Below are 21,345 nucleotides of genomic sequence, written 5' to 3'. Positions count from 1 at the left end.
CGAACTGCCGGCGCGCGCGCGGGGGAGTCTGGGAGAGCGGGCGGTGCCAGGCCCCGCCCCCGTGCCGCCCCTTAAAGGGGCCGCGCCCGCGCGCGGGCCGGGGCCAGGGCGCTGCTTCGCGGCCTGGGTCCCGAGCGCCCAGTCATGTTTCTTCTTCCTGCTGCCAGGTGCCCGGTTTTCCCTCGAGTGCCAGCAGTTTTCTTTCATATTTGCAACGAAGTCCGCCCCACTGTGACCCAGCTCGAGCCATTGTGCCCTTAGACCCAGGCCCTCATGGAAGGGGACGGTGGCGGGCCACAGAGGGGCAGGCGGCCAGGACCCCGTCTGCAGGCAGCGGCAAGAATGGAACCATGGCGGGGCCAACACTCCACGCCTCTGTTGCATGCTCCATCATCTCATTTGCAAAGCCTCGTTTGCAAAGCACAAATTCAAAGATAACATTGAAAATCGGAGGATAGTGCCAGCGGGGTAGGAAGCCTTGAGTGTAGGGCCCTTTTGTTCCTGTGACACTGCACTGGTCGCTGGTCAGAGCCAGCTCTCAGATGCCACAAACAACACAAAATCCAAGGGGAAAGTGCCATATTCTTATTAACTGCCTCGCACACTTCTGTAATACTTTTTCTTAGGTTTTTTTCACTGTGCATTCTTTGGTCACCTCTGATATGACAACCAGTAGAAAATATTCTAGAGGGGGCAGAGAAAAATGATCCTTTCCTGCAGCATGGCTGAATTTTTTTCTGTTTACGTTTTGGAAACATTCCCTTCATCTTCTCGACCTGTTATTGGTAATATCGAGGAAATTTGGGGGACTGTTTACACAGGTGTGAATATAGATCAAGTTATTTTGTCTAGAAGCTATATGATTTCAGTGCATCTGGTTTTCTTACACAGGGACTAATGTGACACACTTGAATTGATGACACTAATTAACCAGCTTGTGGGCAGTCCTCCTTGTATTTCATGGTTTCGGTGATTTTAAGAAGATATAACCACAAATTAGTTGACACTTGCCTTAAAAGGGGAAGTTGGGCCTCCCCTGGTGGCGCCGAGGTTGAGCGCTGGGCTGTGGGGGCTGCCTGCAGCCTCTGCAGCGCAGGTTCCTTCCCCAGCCACCTGCAAGGGTCTCGCCAAAAAAAAAAAAAAAAAGGGGGGGGGACTTAATTCCATTCCCGTTGAGCATGGATTGGACTGAGTGACTCACTCCTAACAAATAGAAAGTGGCAGAGATGATAAGGTATCACTTCTAGGACTAGGTCATAAAAGGTATTCTTGCTTCCTCTTTGCTCTCTCTCAGATCACTCTCACTGAGGGAGGAAGCCAGCTGTCAGGCCTTGAACATACTCAGGTAGTCATATGAGCAGGTAGGTTCACATACAGAAATGAGTAATCTTGTGCACAGCCATCTAGGAGCTGGGGCCTCCTGCTAACAGTCACATGAGTGAGCCCCAGTCAAGTCTTCAGATGAATGCAACTTGGTAATCCCTTAACAGTAACTATTGGGGATCTATAATTTAAAAGAACCCAATAAAACCTGTGCTCAAAATGTAGAAGAGAATGCAACAGTTATTGAATAAGCACCAAATTAATATGCATCACAGGCAATATATTTATTTTAAAGACAGAAAGAAGGAAACCTCACTCTTTTTAATAGCCAGGCAGATACAATCCATTTCATACATGTGAGTGATCATTACACAAAAGAAAAAAAAGAAAATGTCTTGTATCTTTTTGCCAAGCAGAAAATTATTGCCTGGAACCAATTATTGCCTGGAGCTGTTACCGTGGCAAGTACAAGCAGGAAGTAATAATAACTTGGAGCCAACTCAAGTAGGAGCTGTATAACTTGGAGGTACATAGGCTAAAATCCTCCGGAGACATGGAGACAAAGTGCCCACATAGTCTCCCACTGGTAGCAGATTTCATAATGACATCCCCTTCTGCCAGGGACTGTCTTTGCTCCATCCACCTATGTGGGCTGGATGGCCAGCTGGGCACCCAGGGATCCAGCTCCTAAGTCCCATCTAGTCAACAGCTATCCCAGGCCCCTCCCAGGTGCAACTGTCATGGAATGGGTTCTCCAGAAGCAGATACCACTGAGAAAGTAGGGGGTATGAGATGTTCATTAGAAATCTACACTTGTGCCTCCCTAGTGGCGCAGGCGGTTAGGTTGAGCACCGCACTGTGAAGCAAGCTGCAGCCTCTGCAGCACCGGTTCGATCTCAGCCTGCCAGTGAGAATCCCATATGGCGCAGCAGACCTCTCCTGTCTCGCCTGCTGCTCCCCTCAGCAGTGTCTTCAGTCCATCTGCCTGTTCTGTTCCCCTCTCTGTCTCTGGTGAATCCTCTCACCCTCCCGCATCTCTGACCTGTACCCTGGTTCTTGTATAAAAATAAATAAATCTTAAAAAAAAAAAAAAGAAATCTACATTCATGGAAGGAAGTGGGGGAAGCAGGATTTGGGAGCAGGAGAAGTCAAAATGGCATGCAGGTCCAACAAACCCACATGATGGGCTGTTCTAGACTGCATGTGGTCCATTAAGAGTGTCCCTCTTCAAGGCAAAATGGCCTTGCGTGACAGGGCTCTCGGTAGCTGAGGCCAGTCCTGAATGCTGATACCTGGAGCCCCACAGCCGGGCAGCAAGCCCTTTCTTGAAAGGAGATCTAGGGAGTGAATCTATTTATCTGCCACAGAAGTTGTGCGGCTAGTGGGGGAAAAGTAAGTTGTGAAGTCTAGAGGGCCAGCAGCTAATCTGCAAAATAACCCTTTCTCCAGTAAAAGCTTAAAATGGGAAGTGGCGGTCTCAGTTACAGAGAGCTACTTTGCCTAAGGTCACACCCTTGTGGGACAGCCACACACAGAGACCAGCATAAAGGCCAGGCCATGCAGCCCACCACAGCCATGCTAGGGGACAATCCAGAGTTCTCCTCAGGTGAGCTGAGCCTGCATTAGGCCTGCATTGAGTTCCTTTCCCTTCCCAGGAATTGATCCCCAATAAGCCTCTTGCACCCCAAGCTCTATCGCAATGTCTGCCTCCAGAGAGCCCAACCTTTGATACCTCTGATGCCAAATGCTCCAGGACATCAGGATATTGCCTCTGGCCTTACACCTGGTACAAGGTGAGTTGGCACAGGTATTTCGGAACCACACACAGAGAGAGCTAGCAGTCACATTGATGGGACTTTGTGGCCCAAAAATGAGTCCCACAAAACCTAAACCAAATGTACACTCAATGCAACTTTCCCTGAGCCAGACCCAAAAAAGGCCTGGGACCTCTTCATTAACACTCAGTGTGTTAATGAGGGACAGAGAGATAGAGACAGTGATCTTAACCAACTGTGGCTCAAAATGTCTCACTTTTACATGATCTGCAAAAACATGACCCTGTGAGTGCACCCTGAGAGTCCCTCGCAGGGCCTTGGAAGTGGTCTGCGTAAGTGAGGGCCCAGGAGCTTCATGGTAAATGAACTGCTAGGAGGCATTTTGTCCTGTTGTTTTTTAATTTGTACCATATATATTATAAAATTGCATCATCTTTTTATTTTTATTTTTTTAAGATTTATTTACTTATGCATACAAGAGCTGGGGGACAGGTCAGAGATGTGGGGGGGTGAGAGGATTCACTAGAGACAGAGTTGGGAACAGAACAGGCAGATAGAACAAAGTACACTGCTGAGGGGAGCAGCGGGCTAGTCAGGAGAGGTCTGCTGAGCCATGTGTGTTGCTCTCTGGCCGGGGGATCGAACTTGTGCAGCAGTGGCTGTGGATAGCTTCTTAGGTTGTGTCTTAACCCCTTGTGCCTCCAGGGAGGCCCCTGCATAATCTTTTTAAATGACTTAATAAATTATAACCATTTTTTTTCATCATTTCTCCTGAACACCATTGGTACTTCCTGGGTACTTCTTAAACTTTTAGTGTGTCCTTTTTCAACAAAGATACCTTTATCTTTACTCAAAAGGTAAAGATAAAGGGGAGGGGGAATCACCAATAAGTTCAAAAACATGGAGATAATCATAGTAAATGGGCACCTGGTTTGGGGGTGGGGGGATCTTAAAGACAACTCTCAGTTCCCAGGGAAGATCCAAGTGGTAGAGTCTTGCTGATTGTACAGTAGGTTGGAGGGATTTAAACAGTGTCTTAAATCGGGGCTTCAGCAAATGTAGACTTGTTTGGGAAGATTCTGGGGAAGCAATGGAAGGCCAGCTCCAGACAAGGATGCCCAAGGGGGTTCCCTGTTCATGGTGAGTGAGAAAGGGGTAACTGGTGCTAGAACAACCAGGCAGGAAGATCTGGATTGATGAGCTGGTCCAGCTGAACCACGGGAGTCTGAAATAGGAGCTTTAGATGTTTTGCACTGAGGCTTCTCTGACACAGCAAAACCTGGGGAAGGGGAGAACTCTGCTTCTTTCCTTCATCACAGAGTGAGTGACAAGTGGTTATGAGTCTGGGAGATGTGACTGGAGGCCTCTGAAGCTTCTGTCCCACATCCCCCAGGTGAGGTGGAGGGACATCAGCACATAGAGTCATAGGCTCTGAAGGTGTCTGAGGGCGAAACCCTCAATTAACAAACTAGAGGAGGCATCACACAAAAAGGAGAAGGTCTTGTCTTAACCTTAAATCTGGGTGAAGGGAGCAAAATGAGAAAATCTCCCCTGAGAATTCTTAACACGAGTCCACTTCAAGCTGGAATTCATGGTACCTGTGTGGCCCAACCCCTGTCCCACCTCCGAGAGAAATGCACTTTAAACCTAGACTTTAAAGAATTACCATAGGTAAGCTAAAAATGATAAGAAGTCCCAATAAAATATTACGAATATTTGTAAAATATTACAAATATTTAAATATTTTAAATATTTTAATATTTCCCAATAAAAATATTACACACACACCCCCCACAGGGAAACAAGCCCTGGTCAGCAGAAACAGCAGAAATGAGAAACTGCAACATCAGACCTGCAAAAACTTCAGTTATTGGAATTAGCAGACACAGAATATTAAGTGTGTTTAACAGGTAAAAATTAAAACAGAAATGTAAATGATGAGCAAGAGACTATAAAAAATGATCTGGCATATTTGAGAAAGAACCAAATAGAACTTTTATAATGAAAAACATAGCAGTTGATATTAGAAACAATAAATAAAAGATTAAACATGGTTGAAGAGACTGTTAGTGATCTAGAAATTAGTTATGAAGAAATTAAACAGAATGTAGCAACATGCAAAGATAGAAAATATGAAAGAGGGGGTTAGAAAGATAAGGGTAAGAGAAAGAGACTAGATTAAGAAAGGAACAAAAATGTTTAATTGGAGTTTCAGAAGGAAGGGAAAAAAGAGACATTGGGAAAGAAGCAATGTTCAAAAAGATCATTTCTGAGGATTTTCCAAAACTGATGATATATCTCAATTTTCACATTCAGGTTTCCCAGTCACGCCCAGAAGAGGCAAAGAAAATGAAATTTCTTTCAAGACCCTCAATAATATCAAGAGCAAAGAAGAAGCTTTGAAATTAACCACAGAGAAAATACATATAACCTGCTGTTCTGGGTTAGTTGGTGCTCCCTGGGTGCCCATTTACACTGAGGTCTGTCTCCTCCTGAAACTGAGACCTAGTCTCCTTCTGAGCTTCTTCCCAGCTGAGTCAAACCTCTCAACTGACTCAAGACTTTCCAGTCAGCCTCTTTCAAACCAACGGAGCTCTCCCAAACTGAGTCAAGCCTTTTATCTCAAGCCACCTCCACGCCTCCCCAAGCAGCTGCTGTCCCATAACCCTCAAGCAGAGTCAAGTCTCTGCTTATATCCCCCTTCAGGGTAACTGCCTTTCAAACCCAATTGGTCCATTTTCTAAACCTGCTTCCAAGACTTAATTGGTGCTAGTGTAAACTTGAACCTAATTGGTGCCACTGGGAGCTCAGACCCCGTTCATTTTCAAAACCAGCTGAGATTCAAAACCAAAATGCTGATAGTGCATCCAGTCTGCCCTGCACCATCTCCTGCCAGAGCTGGCAGGCAAACCCTGCTGTATCTGAATGGCACTGGCCAGGTTCAAACTTGACCCATGTGTCTCTAAAACTGTTGCTAACCACATGATGCAGCAGACCTCTCCTGTCTCACCCACTGCTCCCCCTCAGGTATATTTCAGTCAGTCTGCCTGTTCTGCTCCCTACTCTGTCTCTGGTGAATCCTTTCAACCCAGCACCTCTGGCCTGTATCCCAGTTCTTGTATGCATAAATAAAATAAATTAAAAAAAAAACAGATGCATAAAATGACCTAACAGGGCAATACAAAGTTAAACACTGAATTTATCCATATATTTGGAAAAGACTGTTCTCTTTTCATCTCTCCTTTTAGGTATGAGTAGGCTTTGTGAGCTATTATTTTTACTAAAAAAAAAAAAACCATGTTGGCTCCTATTGACATGGTCACACCAAAGATTTGTAAATTCTTCTTTCTTTTCTAGAGTTTGTGAGACCAAGTTTCATTCTTAGGGAGCCATCACCAAAACCTTCTGTACACATTTCTGTCTGCTGTGTAATATGGTGATATGAAATTGTGTTTCTTTCCTCTTGCTTCTTTCTGCATGTTAGTTTACTGAGAAAATGTAAATCTCTGAATGTGTGAGGTTTTACCTGAGATTTATCTCTGTATATTATGTACTCAAATTCATGATGTCTTCAGAAAAACTATGAATTATTTACTATGTGGGTATATACATGCATACAAATGTATGTATATGCCTCAACATACACACATACACATACACACATACACACTTTTGATAATATGGAATTAGTTGAAGAGAACAACTTTCTATAGATTCCTTTACTGGTCAGAATCAATTGCTGAAAGACCCTTGACAATCTGAGGATAATTTTCTGTTCATGACTGATAACAGACACTTAGAAAGACAGCTGAAAGTGTGTGTACCTCGTTCTTTCTCTGCAGACCAATGTTCTCTTCTTCTCTGGCCCACCCAGCAAGTTTACATCTCTTCTGTTCCAGAAAGCAGCTGTAGAGAGTCTAGTATGTATTTAAAATCTTCTCAGGAGAGTCTAGCTGATTAGCCTGGCTTAAAATGGGGGCCCACACAACGTCCAATAAGCTAGGCCAGTGGGTGAAGACACATCGTGGAAAATGGCTGCCAAGTGTCCATTGGGTTTGTTGGGAGGAGGGCCAATGGGTCAGGCCTTCACACACAGCCGAACAGTGCTGTTGCCATGTTCCATGTGGCCAGGGTTCACTCATTCCACCGAAAACACCCTAGCACCCCAGGCAGCTTCAGTCCTCAGAATTCAGGCTGGCAAGAATGGTCATCTTTAGTCCAGCCCAGAACTTGCTGAGTCCCCATTTCACACTCCAAGACTCACCTTTTCCTAGGATGGCTACAAGTTTAATTTATATTTCCATCAGGAGAAAACCCAGAAAGATGATCACATAGAAGTTTAGCATCAGTGATTCCCCAATATCCACATTCTTCAGTTCTGAGTGATGTCACACACAGACATCAAGAGTACAGACCAGTTGGACATGATTCTTCTTATTCTCAAGGATTCAAGAAGTCTCATTTAACCCAAGGTCATCTTATTACATCCAATTTTGCATTTTTATTTTCACCTGTTGTAGCATATGCATTCTCCCATACCTTAAGAATGCCTCAATATTTTAATATTCCAGCATATGACTGTTGCATAATCTACTTCACCCATCTCCTTCTGTTGGACATTATATTCCAGTATATTCTGGTTGCTTCTGGTTAACTCCATAACAAACAACTGTGTGCCTCAATATCTATGCATTTTTTATTATGTCTGTGGTGTGGATTTCCTAGTAACTGGAGGATCTATTTCACCAAATTGAAATGAAGGACACAATCATTTTATCTAATGTTCTAGTCACAATGATTCTAAGGCTGTTCTGGTTCAGACTGGCAGGGAGCATAGTCTTTCTTCGGGGGTTTCCCTCCTCAAGGAGACTCGGGGGCGGGGAGGGGGTCCCTGAGGGATGTGGCCATGTGCTGTAACTCTGTTTCTGGTATCCTGACACCTCAGCCCAGCTTCTCTGCCCCAAGCCACCACCTCTGCCTAAGTTTGCATTCCCTGAACAAATTTGCTCCTAACACATACAAGTCCTACCAACATACCACCATCCCATTATGGCATCTGCCCACTGGTGGATGTTTCCAGTATATTCCTTCCTCTTTAGGGTCTCCACTTCTCTCCCTAGAGCTTTTGACCCAGCTCATCTCCCATTACTGGAGGGAGTTTCCCCCTGGAGGGCTTTCCTCTTATGCACCCTCCAGTCCTTCCTACCCCTGGAGGTTGGACAATGGGGAGTTTTCTATGGAAACTCCTACACTAAGTTCACACATGGTCCAAGAATACACAATTGCTACATCTTCAATGATGGGGACATCAAGAATTCAGTCAAGATCTCTTCAAAGAAAACACTGCCTTTCATGACACTATCTAAATTAGCTAATTTGCACAACTAAACAGACCCTCAGCCCCTTGGCCTGTGAAATAGCATTTGGCTCCATGGTGAACTCACACCTTTCCCCCAGAACACTGAGCCAGTCTGACCTTCCTGGGACTAAATGTCCTGTCTGGGCGAATTTCCTAATGCAAAGGGCATCTTCAAAATAATGCCAGCAGTGGGCCTCCCTGGTAGCGCAAGGGGTTAAGATGCAGCCTATGAAGCTTTCCACAGCCACTGCAGCATGAGTTCGATCTCCGGCCAGGGATCTACCCACACGGCGCAGCAGACCTCTCCTGACTCGCCCGCTGCTCCCCTCAGCAGTGTATTTCAGTCAATCTGCCTGTTCTGCTCCCCGCTCTGTCTCTGGTGAATCCTTTCACCAACCCCCCACACCTCTGGCCTGTACCCCAGTTCTTGTATGCATAAATAAATCTTAAAAAAAAAATAATGTCAGGGGCCTCCCCAGTGGCGCAGAGGTTGAGCGCTGGGTTGCGAAGCTGCCCGCAGCTGGTTCAGTTCCCGGCTGCTCCCCGGCCACCAGAGGAGGGTCCCACATGGCGCACAGACCTCTCCTGCCGCCCGCTGCTCCCCTCAGCAGTGTACTTTGGTCCTTCTGCCTGCTCTGCCCATCCCCCCTGCTCTGGCTTTGGTGAATTCTCTCACCCTCCCGCGCTTCTGACTGTACCCAGTGCTTGTATAAATAAAAAAATAAATCTTAAAAAAAAAAATAATGTCAGCAGTGTCTTTTCATCCTGAAATCAGAACTGCCAACTAGTCCCAAACATAGCTCACTTGCTAAAATTAATAATGAATCATATTTCTTGTTGTGGGGTACCCCACTTCACCCCAGGGGAGCATGAGTGCATCTTCTGGCATGTGTTTTATTTCAGGGATTGCAAACTCACTGCTGGGCTCTAGCCTGCTCACAGAAATGCTCTCTTTGGCTCATAATTCAGAATCTTAGTTTTGAACTGGTTGCCAGTATTTCATCAGGACATTTTAAATAAAAATTTGCATGTCTACCTTCTGCCTTGAGAAAGCCTAAAGAAAAGGCAACACAGAACTTGCTTTCCCCATGGAAGCTACTGCCTGGAGGAGAGTGAAGGATCCCCCTGAAGACAGGGCTCCCAACTCCCTAGCCTTCCCTATTGCCTCTACCCTGGTTAACCTTCATCCTTGGACTTGTCCTTGTTTTATTTAACCCCTGCTTACATTTCATAGATTTGCATCGCTTGTCTGGCCTCTGGCTTTTCATTTGTGACCCTATTTTAGGACTTCAGAGACAATCACCAAAATGTTTGAGAGAGGAAGCAGTCATTTTCTTGGGGACCTTGGTACTCAACCTTGGTAGCCCTCGACTTTGATGTTATTTTGGTCTGACTTAATGAGCAATTATTGAGCACTTGCTGTGTGCAAAGGCAAGAAGCTGGGTCAATGGGAAATCACTGGGTTATCAGCAAGCAGATACCTGGTAGCTGAAGCCAGGGTGTGCGAGAATTTGCCAAAGGAGGGTAAACAGAGCGTTGTGCTGCTTAAAGGTCAAGTCAGATAAAATTTGACAGGCTTCCTGTCAGGAGTGACAGCATGTTCAGAGGGGTGATGGCAGGAGGGCAGACCACAGTGTGCTGTAGCGGAGTGGATGGTGAGGGTGGACAGGCAAGTAGCAAGTGTAGACAACAGCTCTGAAAGAGTTGGGTTCAGAGGGAGGAGTGTGGGCACTGGTCCTGGTGTCTAGACTGTTTCTGGAGGGCTACAGAGGGGTAAGTTTGTAGGGCCAGGGGGGGGACTTGTCACTGATGCATGGACATGCCTGAGTCGTTCTCCTTGAAGCATCAGCTCTCTGTAGAGATCTTTGAGGCCTTCTGGAAACTAGACTATGATGTCCTGGGCACCTGATAGGGGAGTGTTATGGTCCTTATTAAGACACCAGAAATGCACACACAGAGAAAAGATGTGTGAGAACACACAAGAAGATACCTTCTGCAAGACAGCCTCAGTGGAAATGAGGACTGCCAACACCCTGAGCTTGGATTTCCTGCCCTCGAACAGTGAGAATCCATTCCTGTCGTCTAAGTCACTCAGCCTGTAGTTTTCTGCTCTAGTGATCTGAGCAGACTAATATAGGGAGAGACAGGAGGAGGTGAGAAAAGAAGCAAGGGTTTTATGCTGAAATCACCAGCCTTGGAATGCTGATACAGAAAAAAAGAAAAACATATTAAGCAAGACCAAGAAGATATGTCCACTCAGAGGATGGGCTTTGGATTTAAAGAGACCCAAGTTCTTGATCCAGTCATATAACCTTCCTGAGTTCCAGACTTTTATTTGTAAAAAGGAGATAACAAAACTCAGCTCTGAGGGTTGATGTGAAAGTCACATGAAAACATGAAACGGAATTTGTAAAAACATTGGGACATTGGGACCTAGTAAACATTAATGATTGTTACTAGGAAAAGTCCTGTGTAAATAGTCTGTTATTTTGTTATTATTATTGAGAGATAAGTAAGTTTCTGGGGCTTAAGTGTCTGCATTCACACCTTGTAATTTGGTGAGGAATGGAGTGTGCATGGAGGAATAGGGTGGATACAGGCTCATATATAGAGCTCTGTACTGACTCAGGTGTAGGATTACAATGAAATGCAACTCTAGGAAACCAAACTAAGCGAGGATGACCCATGTGATGTTGGCACCCAACATCATGCATGGCACATAGTAGACAGATGAAAAGTATTGGTAAATCCATTTATGAAGGAAGAGAGCTCACTGAGAATGTTAAGACTGAACATTAATAACTATATGTTGATGGGTATACTAGTCAACCCTCTTAGCATTGCAAGTGACAGAAACTCATTCAACCCCGCCTAGCCCAAAAAATTAAAATTTTAAAATATTACAAATGGAGGGTGAATTTGTTGGCTCAGACACTGACAAGTCCAGGTATCTGCTTCAGGCATTGCTGGATCCAGGGACAAAGAGATATGTGGAGTGATCCCTCTTCTTCTCACCTGTATTGACTTTTCACCCAGGCAATACTTTCCAAACAGTTGTTCCGGAAGCTCCCTTCAGGCATCTACCCTCGAGATACTCAGAAATTCACCCAGAAGACAAGGAGCTTTCCTTTCCAAACAGCCCTGAGTCTTGAATTTATTCTGTGCCACCCAGCCAGAGCTATGAGACCATCCTTATTCAGCAACACTCCAGAGTCTGGAAGTAGGGGAGGGAAAATTTCCCAAAGGAAAAACAGAGCTTTCCCCGCTGCCCACTGGAGGGAGTGTGCCTGGAGGTCAGGTGTCTCCTGAGTGACTGAGTAAGAGAGTGAGGAGCCTGCCACCTGGAGGACACATGGAGCTGGGAAGTCAGAGTTGTGGGAGGTGCAGGCAGGAGCAGGGCCACTGAGGATCTTAGAGACTGGGATCTGTACCAGGGATCCCAAAGGATCCAGGGACAAAGGGAGCTGGCCAAGGGAGCATATGGTAGACTGGCTGCAAAAACAGCCCTGATTCTCCACCCTCTCCTGAATCCACACCCTCTGCAATATATTATACCACATCTCTCATCAAGATGGAGCCTGTTTCCCCACCCTCAGAATCTGGGCTGGCCTGCCTGGTCACTTGCTTTAACAATAGAATGTGGCAGGCGAGACGGTATGCCAGTTCTGAGCTCAGGCTCCCAGACGCCTTCTGTGCCTCTGCTTGTCCTCTGGAACTCCTGTTTCCACCCTGCCCCCTACTCCATGTGAACCATCCGGCCCATGAGGCTGGAGGATGAGGGACCACAGGAAGCCCCAATTGTCCCAGTCATGGTCCCAGTCATGGGAGAGAGCTCTGTGTGATTAGCAAAGCTGCCTGGAGACTCACAGATGACTGGGATACACAGGTGAGTCCACTGAGTCCAGCTCAGGTCAGTATGGCCCAGGGGACCCAACGACTCAAGAGCATTAAGTGGCTGCCATTTTAAGCCACTGAGTTTTGGGACAGTTTGTGACACAGCATAGTGTGGCGAATAGAAAACCAACACAAGACATATTAGGGAGAAAACCTAGCTAGTGCTTGACTTGCCAACCTGCACCTACTGGCATGGGGCTGGACAGAGCATGTGTTTCTAACTTGTTGGAAAATACCATATTGGCTTCCTGGGGCTGAGCAGTCACTCCTACTCATAGCCTGGTGGAGTCTATAACCTTTATGCAGCTCACATGGGGATTTTAGCAGAACTTCTGACATATTTTTCAAAGACACAGGCTTTGGGAACTTATGGAAATTAGCCAGCTTGAGTTGCTAGGAGAAAGGACGTCACTAGCCACATCTAGATGGCCCCCGGCCCCCGGAATTACACATTTTGGTTCAGTCATTTGTGAGATAGTGGCAAGTGGGGGACAAACAAAGGACATACAAGGCCTCAAAGCGGGGCCTGTGGGAGACTGAGAACTGACTGGGCCCCAAATCCTACCCAGGACCTACATTAGCCATGAGATCATAGTTGGAGAAAAAGAATCTCAGAGGTGGGTTTATTGCCTGTCTTCTCTGGAAAAAATTTAAGGGAAGAGGTAACAGAAAGTTGCTTGAAGCAGGATTTGCCATTTGTAGTACAGAAAGGATGAAACCAGCTAATGCACCCTCCCTGCCACAGCCCCCCTGCTGCTGGTATCAAGGACTCCCTCCTCAGTGCCAAGGGCTCCAGAGACACACATAAAATGACCGCTGGGATGTCCTAAATTGTGTCATCTGCCCCTAGGCCTGCTCTGCTCACGTGACTGATCCCAGGGCAAGTTACCTACCCCAGGTAGGTAATCAGTCATCACATCCTGCTCAGCCACCACCTAAACATCTCTGCCTCTACTTTGAGGACCCCCACCCCATTCTGCTTCCCCACTTCAAAATGAGCATGTCTAGCCTGGAATAAGTTAATCAGGTGGATAAATACCTCGATTCTGCAGTCTGGCATAGAGGCTCTTCCAAAACCAAACCTTCCCAATATCCCTTCCCCACATTCTGGGCTGCAGGTAACTTCCAGCTCCCAGGCTCAGGCCAGGAGGGCATGCTCCCAAGCCTAGGCAGGACCTGCAGGCCTTATCATGCCCTTAGATGTGGTGTGCTCAAGGGCGTGTCTCCTCCCTTGGGGTCCTGGGTCCACAAGGTCTGTGCTCCGAGAGTGTCCTCTGGGCTCAGAAGGGACGTTCAGATGTCCTCTTGCCTGGGCAGGTGTGCTCTGCAGAACTCTGCCCAGGGAGGGTGGCAGCCACTTCTTCATCTACCTATTGGGATTGGTCATAGTCCCCCTTCCCTAACTGAAACTTCCCAAGGGCACACACTGGATGGAAGGGGACCTGGTGTGAGGCTGGGGTGAGGGTCAGGAGAGCAGCAGCTGGAAGGGGCTTTAATGGCCACAGTTCCTGCTCCCCTGGGGACTCAGCACATCTGCCCATTCCCCAAACACTCGGCCCCAGAGAGGGTGGTCCCTCTGAACCCTGCACCTCTATGGGCAGCAGAGTTGGACAGCTGAGGTAGCTGGAAACTTGGGGGTGACCCAGTCCATACCAGGATGCTCCAGGGTTATGAAGGGCGGGCAGTGGGCTCGGCGGGATGGAGTCAAGGTCCCAGCTGGAAGTAGCATGAAGGGTTGGGGGCGGGACTCCTGGGACCTTGGCAGCCTCTCTGGGGTCCAGCCTCCAGCGTCAGTGTCCATCTGGGCTCTCCGACCGCACAGGGCATGGGGCCACTGCCATCACCAGGCCAGGGGCGAAACCATCCCAGAACTGCGTGTGCCCTCGCCGGCCTGCAGGTCACTGAGTGCTCGCTGGAGAGGGAGGAGTGTGCGGGAGGGTTGGTCAGTGGTCCCAGGAGCCCCTAGACAACCCCCTGCTTCATCTTTCCACTCCAGGAACCAAGACAGGGACCTACCAGCTCCACGCCAGGTGTGTGGGGATGTCACTCACTGGGGCACTTTCCCAACCCTCTTTTTCCCCGGGCTCCCACCTCTCCTAAGGGGCCCCTCAGGCCTCCCACCAGGGCTCACCTCAAACTTGCTCATAAATTCAGCGAAGATGCCAAAGAAGGCCTCGGAGGTGGTGGCTTTGGAATCCTCGCCAAAGAAGGCCAGAGCTTTGCCCAGCTCCTCTGTGGCATCCCGCTGCAGCCCGTCCAGCGCCCGCAGCGCTGGCTGGGCTGTCTCCAGGAAGGCCTGATGGGGCTCTGTTAAGGGCACTGCCAGCCTTCTAGGTGCTCCCAAGTTCCTGGCAGTGACCCTAGGCCCTGCTGCCCTCCAGGCCCTGTGTTCAGCTGGGTACCAGCCTGGCTGAGAGGCTCCAGTCCCTCGGCTGCCCAAGCCTATCATGAAAGCTGCCACTTTCAGTGCAATCTCAGGCCTCTCGCTTGCTCTCTTCCCTCTGGGCTCTGCTCAGGTGCCTCTTTCCCAACCACTCCTTTGCAGTAGCCCCATTACTCCTCCAGCTCTAGGCCCCTCTCTGCCTCACATCTGTCCCTCTCTGTGCGGAGTGGGAGGCTTCCCCCCTCCTGCCTGCTTTTGGCTGGCCCGGTCCTGACAGGCCTCTCTTTGTATCTTGAGACCTCAATCTAGGCTCTACTGTAAGAGGATGGATGGGGCAAGGCAGTGGCTCTAGAACAATCAAAAGAGCTCATCCTGTTACATAAAGACCTGGCATACATACTTAGATGATAAATGACCCAGACAGACCCTCTTGTAGGACCCAGAGCAGCCTCTGCCCAGACCTCTGCAGTGGCCACTGGAACATCAACAGACAGAGCCAGCTGACCACCAGTGCTGGGACAGTTGCTGGAGGATACCGCCATGACCACAGCAAACTTGTCCTCACTGGAAGGGGACATGCTCTGGCAGGCAGCCTGTATCTCATTGATGGTGCCATGGAGGTCAGCCAGGTCACTGGTCAGGGCCCGTTGGTTCACTGTAGGGGAGGGCACAAAAGTCTTGTGGGGCTGCCCTTCCAGCTAGCATAGTAGAGTCTCTGCCCCCTTGTGTGCCCACACAACCTACCTTTGGCAGCCAGGGGCACGGTGGGCAGGTCCTGAGCAAAGCCCAGAAGTTCTGGGAAGTGCTGGCTTAGAGATTTGGCAAGGATGTGCAGGAAGGTGGACTTCCCATCCACTGTCTTGGTGGAGTTCAGCTGCAAGTGATGCCCAACACAGATCTCTTCAAGGACCCCATCAGATTCCTTATCATCTGGGCCCTGCTTCTTGGGGATATGGCATCAATTCTGGGCTCTTGACACTTGCTAACTCCAAAGCTGGTAAACTGGTTACCAGTATTCCTTACTGTGAAGCTCTGGGATGCCACAGGCCTCCCAGGAGTTTGAGAGTTCCCTGGCCCAGATGTTTGAGGCCCCAGGAAGCAGGCCCACTGCCTCTGCTTCCTGGTTGTTCTGTCCTTATGAGTTTTTCCTTATCAGCAGCTATAGCCCAAGCGTCTCTGACTCCAGGGGGGCGAGGAGCATCACTCACAGATCTTCCCTCTTACACTTTCTGGAGATATCGGCGACCCATTTGAGCCTCAGTCACCCTAAATCATTCATATTACAAATGGGGTTTTTCTTTCTCTTTTTTTAGAAATAATAAAAGGAAATAATAAAAGGCAACCTGGGGAAAAGTCCCAGAAGCCCTGGGGAAGCTTGGATACTTGAGCTGTCCTTTCTCTGACCCTATATCTTTCAGCGGTAAGACTGGCAGGTCAGTGGTGGTGGTGGTGCTGAGACACAGAATTTACCCAGAGGATGCTCCCCCTTGCCTGCCCTCACCCCCCACTCCATTTTCCTAGATCCTGAGACTTGGCCTGGAAAAGCCCTTCCCACCCACGCATGCACCATGCACAGCCTTTGCTGTCTCCCATCCTAGCTGTTCTCTCCTCTCCCCTCAGCTTAGGTGATGCCTGGCCTTCCAGCCTCAGCAGTAGAGCAGGCTAATCAATCACTGTTGACTGGCCCCCTCACCTCTGTCAAGAAGTTGATCTTGAAGCCTGTGGTCTTGTTGGTTTTGGGCTGTCCATCGTTGAGATAGTTGCCCATGGCTAACACAAACTGCAGACAGGAAGGAGGGTGGGTGTCCTGTCCAGGTCCTCACCCACCCCCAGCCCCTGGCCCACTCTCAGGATGGGCCTTCCAGGCTGGAAGCCCCACAGGGCAGTGGGGCAGGTGAATTGACCAGGGATGGGCTTTGTCTCACCTCCAGGATCTTGGCAAGTTTCCGGCTGTTCTTGAGTTCGAGGGAGGCCTGGCGCAAGCACTCCAGGCTACCCCGGATCTCTTCTGTCTTCTCTGGTAGGGTGGCCCGGAAGTGGAGGCTGCGCAGGCGGGTCTTGTATTCAGGAACAGACAGCATCTACCCAGGAGACAGGGCGAGCCTTCATCCCTTCCTTCACCCCCACCCCAGGAAGCCCCTGCCCCACCGCAGCCGAGAGAGAGGGTCCCCTGGCTGCCTGGTGTAGCTTACAAAAAAGAAATAAGCACATCTAGGGGGAACCCTCATCCCATCTGCCCTGGACCCGACGGGAGCTGGTGTCAAAGGTTAAGTAAAACTGGTTCTCAAAGGCGTGAGCTTGGTGGCGGTGGGAGAAGGACCCCCTCAGCCTCGGGGCGCAGCGACGGCCCTGATGGAGGCGGCCAGACAGCAGCCCCTGACCCCGGGCGGGGGTCACGGCTGCAGCACCTGCAGGACGAACTGGTCTGGCTCGCTGAGGCGGCCGGGCGCCTCGCGGAAGGCCTGGTAGCGCTGCTCCTCGTCGGCGTCCGGCGCGAAGAGCAGCAGCTGCGCCAGGTGCGCGGGCTCCAGGCGCCGGGGCTCCATGCTCATGAGCACCTGCCGCAGCTCCGCGGGGCTCAGCTTCAGGTGGGCCAGCAGGATGGCTGCGGGCCGGACCGCGGGGTGAGCCGGGGGCGGGGCTCTGGCTCCGGGGCAAGGAGTCGGGGCGGGCCAGGAGCCCGCCGGGCAGGCTCGGCACGGCCTTTCTCGCGACCGATCGAAAGGGGGCGAGGGGACTCTCGAGCAGAGAGACCCAGAAATAAGTGGGACCAGGAAGGAGAGGGGCCGGCGAGGGCAGGTGGGAGATGAGGTTGGAGGCGGGGCGTGACCCGGGAGACGCTCACAGCCGCGAGCGGGGCCAACCCGGGCCGGGCGGGGCGTGGCCCGAGGTGGACCTCTGCGTCCAGGTGGGATTTGGGTGGCAGCGGGACCTGGAAGGGGGTCTTCATCTAGACGGGCGGCAGGGGTCAGGGCCCCCACGCTGAATCCCCCAAGGCGGATCCGAGAATCTGCGGCCCAGAAGGAGGGGCGCCTCCTGCCCCCCACAACCCTTTGAACTTCCCGGCCCCTCACAGGTGTTGTAGGCCTTCTTGTGAGACAGGATCTCCACCACCTCCTTCTTCCTGAAGGGTTCAGGCCGGGGCACCGGCTCTGAAAGAGAAACTGATGGTTTAATAAGGGGGGGCTATGCGGTGGCTGCCTGGGAGGGCCAGGAGGGAGTAGGACCACAGCCAACAGCTTAGACTCGCTGCATCCCACAGCCAGGAACTGAATCAAGCTCAGGCACCACAGTCCCCTCATTCTGTCATCTAAGGCTCAGTCAAATATACTCAGCGTAGTGGAGCATGTGACACCCCTCCCCCAGCCTCTCCCCTAGGCCACTGGCACTGAGCTGGACAAGCAAGGAGAACCAACCACCTCTCACTTTTTCAGGTGCTTCCTGGTTGGACAGAGGCCTTTATCCTCAATCCTGGACCAGGTTCCACATAATCCCTGCCTGGAGGGCAAAATCTATAGGGACACACCCAGGAAGGGGCAAAACTAGAAGGGATATTGTGGATGCCACTTGACCACATTATTCTCGCTGTGTGACTTTGAGCAAATAACCTACCCTCTCTGTGCTTCCTCATCAGGGAGTTGAGGGATCACAGTTCCTATCTCAGAGTTGTCACAGGATTAATTTTGAAATGAGGGTATCTAGCATTTGGCAAGCATGCAGTAAGTGCCAGCTTATTTGGGGGTTCTGAGAAGCCACAAAACTTGGGGGTACCATAAGTAAGTGAGAGTGCAGACCTCGGGGACTTTAAGGCTGGGTGCCACAGAAGGCAGTGGGTGGGCTTCTACAGAACTGGCATCTGGGTTCCCCCACTCACTAGCAGGTTTCTGGGTGCCAAAGTGGAGCTCCAGGTCGAGGTATTTCACCATGTCGCTCAGCTTATCATAGTCAGAGTCTTCCCCAAGCTGTGAGGAGTGGGGGAGGGTCAGGGTGAAAGGAACACTGGTACCTGGTCTGCTGTCTCCCCCTCCTACCCACTCTCTGAGGGCTGCACTGGGAGCTCTTGGAAGAACACCCATCCGGCTCTGGGGTACACTGGGGGCACACTGTAGGTTAACAAGTGATGAGGGCCTCCCTGGTGGTGCAGCGGGTTGAGCACAGCACTGTGAAGCTGTCCGCAGCCTCTGCAGCGCAGGCTCAATCCTGGCAGGCCGGGGAGATACCCACATGGAGCAGCAGACCTCTCCTGTCTCGCCTGCTGCTCCCCTCAGCAGTGTATTTCTTCAGTCTGCCTGTTCTGTTCCCTGCTCTGTCTCTGGTGAATCCTCTCACCCTCCCGCACATCTGGCCTGTACCCCAGTTCTTGTATAAATAAATAAATCTTCAAAAATAAATAAATAATTTTAAAACCCACCAAAAAAAAAAAAACAAAACCAAAAAACCAGGTGATGAGTCTTTCCTCTTGTGGCCAATATACACTCACACCTGGAACACTATCCATGCAGAAGCCAGAAATTGCACTAGGGCAGGAGAATAAAGGGGCTAGAATCAACTTAGGAAGCTACAGAACCTAAGGAGGTACTGATGTGTCTGGCCCTGATTTGAAGTGTCCTTTGCAGGGATTCAGTTCATCAGAGATGCTGTGTGCAGAATGAACCAATGCTGGGGAAGGGAAGCAGGGCAATGCCAGGAGCTAAAAGCTGGATGGTCCAGATGAGAGTGGACTTATCTAGACGGGTCATATGGAGCTTGAACAGGGAGTGAGGGTGGGGTGGTTGCCAAGAAAGAGAACCCAAAGGGAGGGCAGACAGAGCATCAAAGTGTCCTAATTTGACTGCAGCGCCAGGACACCTGGTGTGGACTTGGTCAGATGTATGACCTGTGTCCACCTTCAGTAACCAGTGGTAGAACCACTTTTTAGAGCAAGTCTTTAAGACCCAGCTGAGGCTGACAGGAATGAGACTCCAGGGGACACAATATGTCCCTATATGTGGTTTTGTCCTGCTGACCGTCTTTACTAGCAACATGGAAAATTCCCCTGGAGTTATGTATGGGCTGCTGCCAAAATGGCTGAGAAGGCAGGCGACAGAACAGGGACCCAGGAGATGGCAATAGGAAGAAATGACAAGCATGCCCCAACAGAATGTGGCTACATGCAAGGGCATGATATCGGTCCCAAGCAGATGAAGGGACTAGAGTTAAGGATGATAGGGGATGTGATATTGTGCAACTCCAGAGGCTGGAGGGATCCCAGGTCATATCAAAAGGAGTATGACTCCCAGGTTAAAGGATGCAAATATTTCTCTTCTGAAATGATTAAGTTCCACTAGGGATCCCATATGAAGCTTGCCTTTTCACAGAGCATCACCACTAAACAATGAGATTAGAAACCATGCTCTAGGGGAATGACCTAAAGAAAAGGGGTGGGATGAGTCTTGCTCACCTGACAGGCTGCTCCCTCTGTCACAAAGGAAATATACTTGCTCTGCATGGATATCTTGGGGAGACAACATTTTAAAGCAATGCAAGAAAGGATATTTAGAACTGTCCAGTGAGGACAGAGATACCTTGCTAGCTAGTGAGTTCCCTAATCATTGAAAGTATTCAAATATGCATTGCAATGTAGTTTGGGAGCAAATTCAAGCATCAGAGTGGAAGGGTGGAGACTGGTGTGCAGGGTTTTGGACCAGCTGCCCTTTAAAGAATCCTTCAGTCTTAGCTCCTGTGAGTAAGTGCCACAGTGGGATGTTGGATGGTTTAAGGACCCACGCAGGGTCCGATGCAGGATGCTAGGATGCCTACCTGACCCCAGATGGTGCCTTCTGAGTTCTCCACCTGCTCCCATCGCAGGCGCTTGACGCTCATGTGGCTGGTCTCGCTTCGGCGGTGGCCCAGGCCCCGGGACAGCATGGGGGGTGCACAGGGCACAGGTGGGGGTAGAGGTGGTGGCGGTGGCGGAGGAACTGGATGGCTGAGTTGGGTGAGGGGCTTGGCCAACATCTGAGTGGGGACCCGGGGACCGTCAGGGTTGCGGGAACTGGGTTTGGGGTCATGGAAGGGCAGGGGTGGTGGGGGTGGGGGGCTAAGTGGGGGTGGGGGGATGTGGTCAGAGATGGACGAGTAGGTGAGGGAGCTGCCTTCCTCGCTGCTGCTGATACACTCGCTAGCGCTGCTCCGCTCATTGGTTACAAAGCTGCCCTGGTCATCATGGAAGCTCATCTAGAGGGGGCAGAACAATGGGAAGGCAGGGTGAAGCTGGGCCCTGGAGGCTACAGCATGGGGCAAGGGAGAGTGGGGTAGCCTGCAGGGGAGGTTGGGATAATCTGCTGACAAAGTTAGGAATAGTCTGGTGGGCTGGCCTGAGGCTGTGAGTAGGAAAGTCTGACAGGGTGCGAGGCAGCCTGGGACAAGGAATAGGGAAGGGGCAGGATAGCCTCAAACAGGCCATGAGATCGCCTGGGGCAAGAGGTAAGGCTTAAGTCAAAGGGGGAGCTAGCTCCAAGGCAGGGAGTAGGGTAGCCTGGGAGAGTCTGTGCCGACTGGGATGCTATTCCTCTTGCAGATGCACCTCATTGCCTCTGCACCCCCACCCCCACCCCCTCCCCGCCACACCT

General features: G+C 50.1%; 1 protein-coding gene across 4 annotated transcripts in view; it reads right to left on the bottom strand.

Annotated features, from left to right (window-relative positions):
* Positions 1-10,598: 10,598 nt before the first annotated feature.
* GRID2IP (Grid2 interacting protein) overlaps positions 10,599-21,345 on the bottom strand; it is a 31,461-nt gene continuing 20,714 nt past the window's right edge. For all 4 annotated transcript variants that reach the window (XM_037507081.2, XM_037507082.2, XM_054693677.1 and 1 more), the window contains 10 exons: positions 20,534-20,950; positions 18,609-18,696; positions 17,809-17,886; positions 17,143-17,339; positions 16,660-16,815; positions 16,428-16,514; positions 15,479-15,608; positions 15,271-15,389; positions 14,483-14,647; positions 10,599-14,263 (listed from right to left, as the gene is read on the bottom strand). In XM_037507081.2, the coding sequence (XP_037362978.1) occupies positions 14,192-14,263; positions 14,483-14,647; positions 15,271-15,389; positions 15,479-15,608; positions 16,428-16,514; positions 16,660-16,815; positions 17,143-17,339; positions 17,809-17,886; positions 18,609-18,696; positions 20,534-20,950 (1,509 nt within the window). In that variant the 3' untranslated portion in view covers positions 10,599-14,191. The remainder of the gene's footprint in view (positions 14,264-14,482; positions 14,648-15,270; positions 15,390-15,478; positions 15,609-16,427; positions 16,515-16,659; positions 16,816-17,142; positions 17,340-17,808; positions 17,887-18,608; positions 18,697-20,533; positions 20,951-21,345) is intronic.

This window comes from Talpa occidentalis, unplaced genomic scaffold (assembly GCF_014898055.3).
Source record: "Talpa occidentalis isolate TD23 unplaced genomic scaffold, MPIMG_talOcc4v2.1 talOcc4.12, whole genome shotgun sequence".
NCBI lineage: Eukaryota > Metazoa > Chordata > Mammalia > Eulipotyphla > Talpidae > Talpa > Talpa occidentalis.
Note: the sequence above shows the minus strand (reverse complement) of the source record. Positions and strands in the feature narration are given on the sequence as shown.